At 40.2% G+C, this 13,646-nt stretch overlaps 2 protein-coding genes across 2 annotated transcripts in view; one reads left to right on the forward strand and one right to left on the reverse strand.

Moving 5' to 3' along the window:
• Positions 1-13,646, forward strand: part of SETD7 (SET domain containing 7, histone lysine methyltransferase) — a 270,085-nt gene that overhangs the window by 65,162 nt on the left and 191,277 nt on the right. The window lies entirely within an intron of this gene.
• Positions 10,485-13,646, reverse strand: part of RAB33B (RAB33B, member RAS oncogene family) — a 14,436-nt gene continuing 11,274 nt past the window's right edge. The window contains exon 3 of the mRNA XM_031033316.2: positions 10,485-11,999. Within this exon, the coding sequence (XP_030889176.1) occupies positions 11,559-11,999 (441 nt within the window). The 3' untranslated portion in view covers positions 10,485-11,558. The remainder of the gene's footprint in view (positions 12,000-13,646) is intronic.

Raw genomic sequence — 13,646 nt, forward strand, 5'->3', positions numbered from 1 at the left:
GGTTTGCTTTCTTAGGAAAGACGGTGGGCTAACAGCCCATAGACCATCTTCCCAGTCCAGGTGAAGCAGAGGGTGCTCTTTTTTTTTTTTTTGAGAGAGAGATGGTGAGAGAGAGCACACGAGTGGGGAGGACAGGGAGAAACAGCCTCCCGAGTGAGCAGGGAGCCCGATGCAGGGCTCGATCTCAGGACCTGAGCCAAAGGCAGACGCCCAACTGACTGAGCCACCCGGGCGCCCCAAGTAGAGGGCTTTTAAAGAGGAAGTCGTGGGGAATGGTGAAGGGGCCACGTGCAAGAGAAGCAAGTGCTCAGCAGTTAATCATTTGTCCTGGCAAGCCTTCCAGATGACTCCGCTCCGCCAGGAATCAAAGCTCCCAGGCCTTTCTCAGTAAAGGCTACCTCGGCAGCCCAACTAGCAGCCTCCCAGCAAGGGAGTCCAGACCTCCCCCTCTTCCCCCGCACACCAGGAAGCAGGACTCCAGGTGTCTCTTATGGAGGATGCCATGGCCAGTGGCAACTCTTTTGGCAAGTGCGGTCAGGCCTTACCTTCCCAAGAGTCTGGCTCTTTATTCCTCAAGGCCAGCGGTCTGCCGGCTCTCAAGGGAAATACATCAGTCCTGCTACAAACTGTGGGGTTTAGGTCAGCAAGCAAGAAGGGCATCGGCTTGAAGCCAGTTAACCCTTAAGACCCGCTGGAACAAATCCGATAGCATTTTTACAGGTGACACAGACTTTAGAAACAAGAGCACATCAGTTGGAAACATTTCCAAACACCAATCGGGAAGAGAAATTGAGAGTGTTGGTTTTCCTAAAAATAGCTATCAAGTAAGAAATGTGTTCCTTAGTATGAAATACATTGCAGACGTTTGTGCTATAGAAGCGACCAACAATTTGAACCATGTCTCTCTGTGAAAGAAAAATGTGCAGCGCATCTTTCAGTTTGATTAAGTCTTTTAATTACTGTGCCGTGAAGATAACCACTGGATCATCCGCATGGCACAGAACATTTTTATGGTCGCTCGCCATGATGGTTTTTTTAAAAGCCCACGAGTTTTTCAACAGGCCTCCCTGCATGGTTGGAGTTCCCACCTCCTCCCCTGGAACCCAGGCAGGCTTTTGTGATTGCTGCTCAGGTGGCTGGAGCAGGACGCCTGAGCTAAGTTACAAACCGCCTGGGGCTTCTATAGTTCTGTCTTGGGCCCCTTGCTCTGGGGTGTGTCCAGCTACCGTATAAGAAGTCTGGCTACCTTGAGGCCACCGTGCAGAGATCCCAGAGAGAAACAGATGCCAGAGGAGTACCAGTTGCCAGCCCCAGAGAGGTCCCCGTCCGTCCCCCCGCCCGCCCCCCGCCCAGCCTTTAGAGAGCCCCACTCCAGAACTGCCTGGCTGGGCACTCCCGCATTCCCCACCCGCCACAACAGTGAGAGGTCATCAGTGATTGCTGTTCTATCTACTAAGTCTTGGAGAAGATGGTATGCAGCAACAGACAGCACACATTATGAACTCATTTCATTCTCACAGTAACCTTTTTGTCATTGGCAGCCCCCTTCTAAAGAGGAGAGGACACGCGGCATTGAGAGGTTTCACCATGAGAATTTCTGGGATTTGATCCCCACGTAGCTGGACCTCACGGTCTACCTGCAGCGTCCACAGCCTCTCGGGAAGAAGAGAACCAATGCAAGGGGCAAAGGCAGGGCAAGCAACACATCTGGGTGGGAGACTCGATGCGGGAGGTGCGGCAAAGGGGAGCCTCAGATAGAACCTGGAGGTGTGGAGGAAACACAGGAAGAAAACTAAGTTTAGGGAGGAGGTTTATGAGTTTGGATTTGGCCATGTCTATTGGGTGTGCCACTAGGTACCTCAAAAGGTCTTCAGGGGCCGTCAAGGCCCTGGAAAGTAAGTTGGGGAATCAAGTGTTTCCTGAGGATGAGATCATAAAGGGAAAGGCCGTTCAGCCGGAAAAAAAAAGAGGAAGAAGGACTAAGGCTTAGGGAGTGCCTCCTGGTATGGATTATGATACACATGACCTTACGTGATTAAGTTCCCAATATTTTCAGAATTTACAAATGTCCGCTATACTGTTGGTGGGAATGCAAGCTGGTGCAGCCACTCTGGAAAACAGTATGGGGGTTCCTCAAAAAGTTGAAAATAGAGCTACCTTACGATCCAGCAATCTCACTACTAAGTATTTACCTAAAGAAGACAAAAATGCTAACTCAAAGGGATCCATGCACCCTAATGTTTATAGCAGCATTATCTACAATAGCCAAATTATGGAAACAGCCCCAGTGTCCATCAACTAAAGAATGGATAAAGAAGAGGTGGTATATATTTTCAATGGAATATTAGTCAGCCATAAAAAAGAATGCAGTCTTGCCATTTGCAACAACATGGGTGGAGCTAGAAAGTATAATGCAAGCGAAATAAGTCAGTCAGAGAAAGACAAATGCCATATGATTTCACTCATATGGAATTTAAGAAATAAACAAGCAGAGGAGGACAAAAGAGAGAGAGGCAAACCAAGAAACGGACTCTTAACTACAGAGAACAAACTGATTTATTAGCAGAGGGGAGGTGGGTGGGGGAGGGGTGAAATAGGTGATGGGGATTCAGGAGGGCAGCTGTCGAGATGAGCACCGGGTGTTGCATGGAAGTGTTGAATTGCTGTATCTTACACCTGAAATTAATATTACTCTGTATGTTAACTAACTGGAATTTAAATAAAAACTTTTAAAAATGTGTGCTGTATTGCATATGTAGATGTACAGTGGAGTAACAGACTCCCAGGAGCAGGAAACATTTATTAATCTTACATTTGCATAAGAAGTTTATGGAATATCACAAATGACCACATCAGTGACAATCTCTCTTTTTTTTTTTTAGATTTTATTTATTTATTTGACAGAGAGATAGAGAGAGACCACAAGTAGGCAGAGAGGCAGGCAGAGGGAGAGGGAGAAGCAGGCTCCCCGCTGAGCAGGGAGCCCGATGCGGGGCTCGATCCCAGGACCCTGGGATCATGACCTGAGCCGAAGGTGGACGCCCAGCGACTGAGCCACTCAGGCGCCCCCCAGTGAGGATCTCTTTAGTTCACACTCCAGACAGACTTCCAAAAGGCACAGAAACACGCAGCATGCTCTTCCCAGGGCAAAGCTCTCCCAGGCATCAACCAGCACCCCTTTCTGAGGCAGAAGCTATGACTGGCTCACACAACGCTTCCCAGCCCTGCTCTAGTGCTTTCCTGTTGTAGAGCCTAGAATGCTCAGATCTGTAGTTTTCAGACTTCTGTGCAGCTTCAGCTCGGGGTGTGGTCTGGGTTCTGCCCCGCAGGCTTGCCATTTGGGAAGGGAGGGAACATGCAGAAAGAGGGTGACAGGGAGAATGGCCCTTCCGGCCAGCGTGATGTTGGAAGTCTTCAGCTCTTCCAGAGCAGCTCTGGGGATGCTTTGGTGTCAGATCTTGAGTGTCACAGGTGCTGAGGGGAGGTAGTATGCAGTGGACCTTCTGCCACACACCCGGGCATTTCTCTTGGCTCTTGGTTTTCCTGTCTTTATAGCATCCAAATCTTAGATCCAGGTCTTGGAGATTCTGTAAGCTACCTCAAACCCTCTAAAAAGTCCTTTTCACTGTAAATAAGCTAGAAGAGTTCCCTAATGTCTACCAATTCCATATCAGACTTTAATACAAATATTGTTTTACATTCAAAGGTAAAATTGTATACCATTAATTTTATCATGGACTGACAAATTTTAACAATTTGAAGCTAGATATACTTTCTTGGGGTAACTTAGATGAGGAATCAATTAACCCCAAATAACATTGGCTTAAACGAGATAGAAGTCTTCTACTTGACTCTCATGCAGTAGTCTTGACATAAGCAGTCCAGGGTTATGCTGGCGGGATCTGGGACCCAGGGTCCTTCTGGTTTGTTGCTCTGCTCCTCCTGGGATGTTGCCTGGGAATAATAATATCTGCATGGCTCACGTGTTTTCCGCTAAGTTCCTAAAAGGGTATTTTTCCGTGGGGCAGGCTTGGAGGGCAGCAGAATGGCAGTGACTGAGACTTTCCCAGAAAGTTCCTCCCCATGAAGGACTAGTGCACCAGGACAGCCTGTGGCCACCAAGTTGGCTCCCTGCCTACCCAGGGAGGGAATTCCTAGAGTGGGTTAGTGTAATCTTTCTTCAGAAGCCTTAATCCCTGTGTCCCCAAGTCTCCTTCACTCTTCCACCTAAAGTGTCCTTCCAGCTGGGGTTGTGTTAAGCTACATGCAGCTGAAACCTCCCCTGAATTGGGGTTATTTTTCTCACCACAAATCATGAGGTAAGTAGCCTGAGCTGGAGTAGCTTTTGGATGCTATGCTCTAGACCATTTTTTTTTTTAAATGATAAGACACCTATACAAACTCCAGCCCCTTTCACCTGCCATACAGGAACAAAAAAGGAAGCAAACAGGAAAGGATAGTCCTCTTTACAGGAAAGCAAGACTTACCTGGGAATCCCTGGCAGGCACCTGCTTACATCTCTTTGACCAGAACTATGGCACATGACCATATCAAGTTGTAAGGGAGGCTAGGATTAATTAGGGGCATACATGGCCATGCCAAACTTATTCCTCTTACCTTCTTTCTGGGATTGCAAGTCCTGTGCTGTCTTTTGTCCAGTGTCTAAAAACTGGCGTTTCATATATTTCGTCCAAAATTCTAATTGTTTAGGACTAGAGACTATCAGGACACCTGGGTGGCTCAGTCAGTTAAGCGGCTACTTTTGGCTCAGGTCATGATTTCAGGGTCCTGGGATCGAGCCCCACGTCGGGCTCCCCGCTCAGAGTGGAGCCTGCTTCTCCCACTACCCCTGCTTGTGTTCTCACTCTCTGTCAAATAAATTTTAAAAATCTTAAAGAGACTGGAGACTATCTGGGTCCAATTTCTCCATCTTGACTAAATGTGTAGAATAGTTCTGAAATGCATTTTCAAAGCACCTAATAATCCCCAAAACATAAATTTAAAAAGGGCAACAAAAAAGATAAAGTATCAAAAATAAACCTCTCAAGAAATGAGGGATATCTATATATAAAAAAAAAAATCTCTAAATGCTCCAGAGGGATACAAAAGAACAGTGGAGCAAATGAAAAGACCCACCATGATCTTGAACAGGAAGCCTCAAAGCATAAAGATAGCAATTCTCTTTAACCCTGACATTGAACATGGATTTAATAAAAATACTAACAGGATTTTGCTGTTGTTGTTCTAGGCTTTAGACCTTAAACCAATTTTGAAGTTCCAGTGGCAAAATAAGCAAGAACCATGAAAACTTTGGAAAAAGAGAGTAAAAACAGAACTAATCCTACCAGATATTAAAGCAACAAACTATAATTATTAAAACAAATGGCATGTGAATAGATAGATTAATGGAACAGCAGAGAAAATCCAGAAATAAGTCCAAAAACATACAGAATTTAGGAAATGATCAAGTTGGCACCTCAAGTTCAAGGGGAAAGGATAGATTATTCAAAACATGGTGTTAGGTCAAGTAAGTGTCATCTAAAAAGACAAATTTGTGTTCATATCTCATATCTTTCATTGAAATAAATTTCAACTAGATCAAAGATTTTTATGTGAAAAAAAAGAACAAACCATAAAAGTACTACAAGAAACCAAGTGAGAATTCTTTTTTTTTAAGATTTATCTATTTTTATTTTAGAGAGAGTAAGTGTGCGAACGGGGGGTGGGGGTGGGGGCAGAGGAGCAGGGAGAGAGAGAATCCTCAAGCAGACTCCCTGCTGAGCGGGGAGCCCAAGTAGGGCTCAATCCCAGGACCCTGATCATGACACCTGAGCCAGAATCAAGAGTCGCACACTCAACTGTCTGAGCCACCCAAGTGCCCTAAGAAACCACGTGAGAATTCTTATGTTACCTCAGAACAAGGAGTATCTTTCTAATTGTGACATAAAACTAAAATCATAAAAAAGATCGTTAGGTCTGACAAATTAAAATTATTTTCATGCCAAAACCATTACAAAGAGTCAATTGGCAAAGAATGCACTAGAAAAAATATTTATAACACCTATAACAAAAAAAGGTTAACTTCTCAAATGTATAATGTATTCTTACAAATCAGTAAAAAGGACAAAGGATACAGACAATTCAACAGAAAAGGAACTACAAATGACCATTAAAAAGATGCTCAACCCTATTCACAATAAGAGAAAGGCAATTTTTCACCTATTGATCTGCAAAGATCAAAAGCTTTGATAACACTGCGTTGGTGAGACTATAACGCAACAACACTCTTTCCATCACCAGCACAACCTCTGAGGAGGGCAATTAGAAACCCCACTCACAAATGCACGGACCTTTCATCTAGCAACGTCATTTCTAGGAATTTGCCCTTCAGACATATTCACACATTTACGAAATGATTTATGTAAAAGGTTATTCATCTCAATATTGTGTGAAATAGGAGAAGACTGTAAACAACCCAAATGTCCACCAATAGAGGGCCGTCTAAATAAATTATGGTCAACTAAAGGAATTCCATGAGGCCTAAGAGAAAAATGATGCTTACATATTTTAATATGAACTCATCTTCAGGATATCTTGTTGTTATGTACAGAAACAACAAATTCACAATCCTGGTTGGTTGTGGTGGAAGAACCAGGAAGCTGAGAGGAGTAGGGAGAAGACTTCATTGTTTATTCATCTGTACATGGTCCAAATATTGAACCATGTGAATATACTTCCTACACAAAAATGTAGTAAAAAAAAAAAAGCCCTATTATTTGTCATATTTTATAGATAAATAGACCTCTCAAAGGACTGAAGAGCCAACAGAAGTAATGAAATGCATTTATATACTCTAATTCTAAGGAATGAAGGCTCAATATGAAAATTCAACTTTTGTTTTAGTACCTAGTGTTCCAGAACTTCAAGAAAAATATACAAAATCTTCTGTAATGAAATTATTTAAAAATATTTTAATATCTAATAGCATTAGGGAATAAAAGTTAATAATTTTAAATGAGAAGCTTCAGATGACTCAAAAATTTTGAAAAACAAAGATGGAAATGACAGATCACAGGAATCAAACTTTTGGTATAGGCAATTTAAAGCAATACAATAATACAAAAAATAAGACTAAAAATATTCATTTTAAAAACATTTAGCTACATCCATGAGAGCAGTGTGTAGCCCTAAGGAAGAACCATACTAACTGTTTCATGAAATTAAATTTCTGACCTTGACCTTATCAATTTGTATTTAATTCGTCTCCAGCTCCTCAGGATTTTAACCCTGACACGTCTCCAATCCATATTCTTCCGCCAATGTCCCAGTGAAAGCTTTCCGTAGGCTCTTACGCTAAGCCAACTGGCCACCACAGTTCCATTCCTACATACCCTTCTCATTGCCACTATTTCTAGCATAAATCTGATGGTCCCAATCACCACCTTGCTTTAACACTTCCATTAGTTACCCAAAGCTCAAATGTTTTCATGTGGCTATTCTTTTTTTCCTTCCCTCCTTCAAAATTCTTTTCCCCCCAAATGTGGAAATTGCCTTTTTTTTTTTTTGGTCCTGAGCTGGGCATCTGACTCTAGCCAGGCCAAAAACAGTCCATGCCAGAAATTTTGAGTCAGGACTGACAATCTGTTCATTTGTCTCTGAATGTCTGCAGCACACAGAAGTTCAGAAGCAGTCAGTGGCCACATTTTCTGCCACCTGAACTAGAAAAGGGGAGAGAAATCCAGTTATGAAAGAGACAAAGAAGGAAGATGTGCAGAGAAGCTTAAGCCCAGTTAGGAAACTGAGTGCCCAATCCCAGCTCTTCTTGGAGTCCAGCTGCATCCTTGTCCTTGGAGTCCCATAGGACGAGTCCGACCCTCTCAATAAATACCCCCTTAGTAGGCTGGTTCAAAGAAGAGTTTGATTCCTCTACCCAAGTCAGTCCTAATCCCCCCTCGTATATGGCAACGTGGCAGCTCAACCACAGCCTCTCTTGATAGCCTCACTTCCCATTATTCTGACCAGCTAGCTCTTCATTCCCCTGTACTCACTCCCCTGCATCAAGTCAAAGCATGACTCCATGCTCTCTGCTCATTGCCCTAAGTATTTATCTCCTTGATTACATTTACCATATTATGTTGTAGAATTCCCACTTGTTTATATATTATTTTGTAAGTTCTTCAAGGACATCGTCTTACTCATTTATGTAGCTCACTGCCTAACACAACTGGAAAACACATGGTGGGCACTAGACAAATGTTTGATAAATCAGGTTATTCCAATTAATTAATTCTTGCCACACAGGCTCTAGCAAATTTGCCCTCAAAAGACTTAAACAATTTCTCCCAAATCGGAGGGGGAGATGAATCATGTATGGACTCTGAGAAACAAACTGAGGGTTCTAGAGGGGAGGGGGGTGGGGGGATGGGTTAACCTGGTGATGGGTATTAAAGAGGGCATGTACTGAATGGAGCACTGGGTGTTATATGCAAACAATGAATCATGGAACACTACATCAAAAACTAATGATGTAATGTATGGTGATTAATATAACAGTAATAATAAAAATAAAATAAAATAATAAAAAAACTAATGATGTAATGTATGGTGATTAACATAATAAAATAAAAAAAAGACTTAACCAACTTATTATCTTAATGTCTGATTAAGAAAGCAGTCTTTCATGAATAATGTAATTTTGTGTTTGAGCAGAAGAGTAACTAACATGTGAAATAAATGGATGGGGCAAAGCAGTATCAACTTCTGGGGCCCAAACTCCAATCCACACTCGTAAAGGGCCCGAATCAGCAACATGAAGGTAGAAATTGCGATCTTAGACCTGCAACGTAATTCCTTCTCTTTATTGTCATACATTTTATAATTATTCATTTTGTTAAACTGTTTTACCTCTAAATCTGGAGATGTCAACCACTCTTACAGTATTTCTGTTTGCCCTGAAGTACTCTTAAACAAGCTGATTACTCAGCCACACAAATGAAAAATCTACCCTTATCACCTAATTTTAATATTTAGGTTTTTTTCCGAAAAGTTCTTTAACCCCAAATGTATTTCCAAATAGATTTGTTTGTTTGTTTCTAACATATTATACATTACCTGGAAGGCAGAGGGGAAAAAAGATGTTTTTGTTTTACCCTGTAATCATCCTAGTAACCAAAGGGAATGAAACACAATTTCTTTATGGCAAAGCTGGTTTATTGAACTTCATAAGGGAAATGTTACAATGACACTATTCCACAATGAAATTATTTAACTTTAGATTTCATGAGGAAACATATTAGCAATATACTGTCAATAAAGCATTGTCATTAATAGCTAACTATTAGATTCTGGATTAGCTTCCTTCGGTTGTTCTCAAATTAAGACTTTCCCAAAAGATACCTGATGTTTTCAGTTAAGGATCACAATTAAAATAAATTCACACAGGAGTTACAAAATGTGTGACTTGTGCTTTAAAAATTTATAATTATTTGTTTGATAGCCACCATTCTGGAAGTGATTTCTCAACAAGGAAGTGTTTTATAAATATTCTTGAAAATATCTAAAACCTTTATCCCCATTCAACTGATAAGTATGCTTTTTTAAAAAATAAAAACATGTAGAAAAAAATTAAAACAGTAAATCATTACAAATGAGATACAAAGATTTTAAAATTAATAAATATTAAAGTGAAAAAATAAGTTCTTTCACAGAACTGTAAAGGATACCTACATTATGTTCTTATAAAAAGAAACAGTTAAATTATTTTTTTAACCATTATTAACAGCACTTAAAAACATAAATGTGCTTGGAAGGTTTGTAAACTTTCTTCCCACACTTTAGAAAATGTTTTAAAAGCATCAAACAGATTCCCTTCTTTAAAAAACTGTTACACCCACCACAATTAGCACAGTTGTCATTGTTTTACTACAAAAATAGTTACAAATCAACAATTTAAATTCAAACCATTTTTAATTCTAGCATGATAGGAAAATTGGATTAATCTCTGTAAACACAGATAAAGCCAACTTGTTTTTCCTTAAGCTCTAATATTTATAACTGAATAATTATTTCCTATAATTACTTCTTTCAGTTCATTTAATAGCATTACCTTGTTTTTATAATTAAATTGTCCAATTAGGATCACCATGATGATTAAACAAAACTCCTAAACTAGATTAGATTACATATCTGATTTCCTACATTCTGAAAATATTGTAAGTATAATCATCTTTTGGCTTAATTACCTCTAAAATTAGGAATGACACCGATCTATCAGAATTAGTGAATGTGCACCCTTCAGTGAAAGTTCATGGCTTACGTTCCATTCATGTAATAGCTTTGTATACAAGCTTACTATTTTCTATGTGCAAAGTCTTAAATTCAAAATAAACATACTTAGGGTAAGAAACTTCTTGAACTATTCTTTACACCACTGAGGGAGATAGACAAGGTATTTCTCAATATCTACTTTATTTTTCATAATGAGGAGGAATAGCTTGTTGTGACCATAAAATTTAAAGATTTTAAAAACTGATACACTGTAACACAATACTATTACAGAAATATATGTAGACTCCTAGGAATTAGAGGTACACCTTCAGAGCTACAATCCAAATAGAAGTTGATTTGTTAATTCAACCTTTAGTCATTAAATTGACTGACTGTGGGGGACAGCAAGAGGTACTATGCCAGATACACAGCTTGAAATTACTAAAAGCTAAGAGAACAGGTCTCCTGTGGTAGCCAGGAACCACATTTACCTATTTTCCCCCAAGTTACAATTCCTCCAAAGCTTTCAATTGGTTTTTCACTAAAGATATCAAAATAAAATATAAAGCACCTTATTATGTCACTTCATTTACATTAAAGTCAGACTTGCTTTTGCATATTCTAATAGAATTTAGTAAGAAAACAAATTATTTTTCTAAAAATAACAATGACTTCTGTAGATCTGATATATTGATTAGAAATATCAAGCATCTGGGATCACTGGAAGTCATTCTTTATGCGCTGAGAACCAGAAAATATTCTATGCCTTCTCCCCACACTGGAACTAAATACAGTCTTGGCTCTCAAATGTACCAATAATAATGCAATTAAATACATCAATAATACAAAGACAGAACTCCAGGGAGAGGCAAATACCAGTTTTGTCCTATTGAGAACACTTCCCATTCAGAGGACATACCTAGTAAGTATGTCCTAAACCCTTAATTTTTTTTTCAAACCCAGAACACAGGATTGAACAGTCATTTACTCCTAAAATACCATCGTGCTCTCACTTGAGGCCTCCTTCACTGGGCTCTCAATGGGAAGATGTTCTAATTCATCCTACCTTTACTTCATTTTTAACCTCATGTGAAAACCAACTTTTGCCCTGTGTTGTCACAATGACAAATGTAACTAAGTAGATACAAAATACAAAAATTAGCATGACAATGATAAATAGTAAAATGTCAGGATGATCCATTATATTTGAGATTAAATCTTATGACTTATCACTGTCATACTTCAAAAGCATTTCTTTAGTCAAAATTAGATAGTATAATAAAGACTGTTACTTAGCACCAGCATGTCATTGCAGGCTTTGGTTCAGGCTTCAGAATAATTCCGTTATCAGGGGGTTGACTAAGCATTAATGGTTTGTGGCTCTTAAGTTTATGAGCCAAGGTCATAAATATAGCTTCCACATGGTCATTATCATTGGGGTTTTTCGCAGAGGTTTCAAACAAAGGCATACTGTGTGTGTCAGCAAATTTCTGTGCCAAGTCTGTAGGTACTTGAAGGGCACTTCTCAAGTCACATTTATTTCCAACTAGAATCCGTGGTATGTCACTGGCTAGCAAATGTTGTTTGCATTCTTCTATCCAAGATGGCAGGCTATGAAAACTAGCCATGTTAGTCATATCATACACGAAGACAACAGCATGGACATTTCTGTAATAATGCTGTACCATGCTCTTTCTAAATCGTTCTTGTCCTGCTGTGTCCCATAACTGGATCTGAAAATGAAAAGAGAAAACTGAAAATTTCATTCCAATTATACATATTGAAAATTTTAATCAACCCCGCATGGTCTTTAGTACTTCTTCACTTAAATTACTTTGTTCTTGTCCATAATGCCTTTTCAGTGTAATTTATGAGATCCAGACTTCATGATACTATAGTTACCTCATAATTAATACTAGTGTCAGAACAAATATTTCAACTCAGCACTTAAATTTCAGTAAGTTAAATTTGTTTGGATGAAATTACACCTCAAAAACTGATTTTAGGGATGCCTGGGGGCTCAGTCAGTTGGGTGTCTGCCTTTGGCTTGGGTCATGATCCCAGGGTCCTGGGATCGAGCCCCACATTGGGCTCCTTGCTCAGCAGGTTGCCTGCTTCTCCCTCTGCCTGCCGCTTCCCCTCCTCTTGCTCTCTCTCTCTCTCTGAAAAATAAATGAAATCTTAAAAAAAAAAAACCAACTGATTTTAAAATATTAAATTGCGGGCGCCTGGGTGGCTCAGTTGGTTGGGCGACTGCCTTCAGCTCGGGTCGCAGTCCTGGAGTCCTGGGATCAAGTCCTGCGTCGGGCTCCCTGCTCAGCAGAGTCTGCTTCTCCCTCTGATCCTCCTCCTCTCGTGCTGTCTCCCATTCTCTCTCTCAGATAAATAAATTTAAAAATCTTAAAAATAAAATAAAATATTAAATTGAGACGCCTGGGTGGCTCAGTCAACTAAGTGTCTGCCTTCCGCTCGGGTCATGGTCCCAGGGTCCTAGGATTGAGCCCCACATCGGGCTCCCTGCTCAGCGGGGAGCCTGCTTCTCCCTCTCCCCCTGCTTGTGTTCCCTCTCTCGCTGTCTCTCTGTCAAATAAATAAATAAAATCTTTAAATAAATAAGTAAAAATGTATCAGGTTTTAACATACATGTTAAGTATCTAATTGCTTTTTTTTTCCTTTAAGATATTATTTATTTAGGGGCACCTGTGTGGCTCAGTCGGTTAAGCGCCTGCCTTCTGCCCCACCCTGCTCTCATGCTCTCTCTCTCTCTCTCAAATAACTAAGAGAGAGAGAGTGCGCACAAGCAAGGGGAGTGGCAGGCAGAGGGAGAGGGAGAAGCAGGCTCCGCACTGAGCAAGGAGCCCAGCGCGGAGCTCAATCCCAGCACCCTGGGATCATGATCTGAGCTGAACTGAGCCACCCAAGCACCCCCAATTAAGTGTCTAATTCCTGTAAATTTAATTACTATATGCCCTTCTCTACCTTCCACTAGACTAACTTAAAATAGTAGACGTAAGACAGATGTTAGGAGTCATTAGGTCTAGTCCCCAAACATATACATATACATATGTATATATATATATATATATATATATATATATATATATATATACACACACACATTCTATGAAATCTATGAAATCCCCCTTGAAAATCTTAAAAGGCTAGAAAAATCACTTATTTAACCTAAACATCTCTACCAACAGGACTATTCCAATATCTCCTAACTGAAATATGGGGGGGGGGGCGCGCTGAGGAAAATAATATCTAAAGGTAAATATAAGTCATGTGTTATGAATCTCTTAGAACACTGAATTCCCCTGCCTTTGTTTACTTCCTAAAAAAGTTAAGTGATAAGGGTGGAAAGATTAGAGGTAGATGCT

This window comes from Leptonychotes weddellii, chromosome 2, assembly GCF_054177405.1.
Source record: "Leptonychotes weddellii isolate Sample4059 chromosome 2, ASM5417740v2, whole genome shotgun sequence".
Taxonomy (NCBI): Eukaryota; Metazoa; Chordata; class Mammalia; order Carnivora; family Phocidae; genus Leptonychotes; species Leptonychotes weddellii.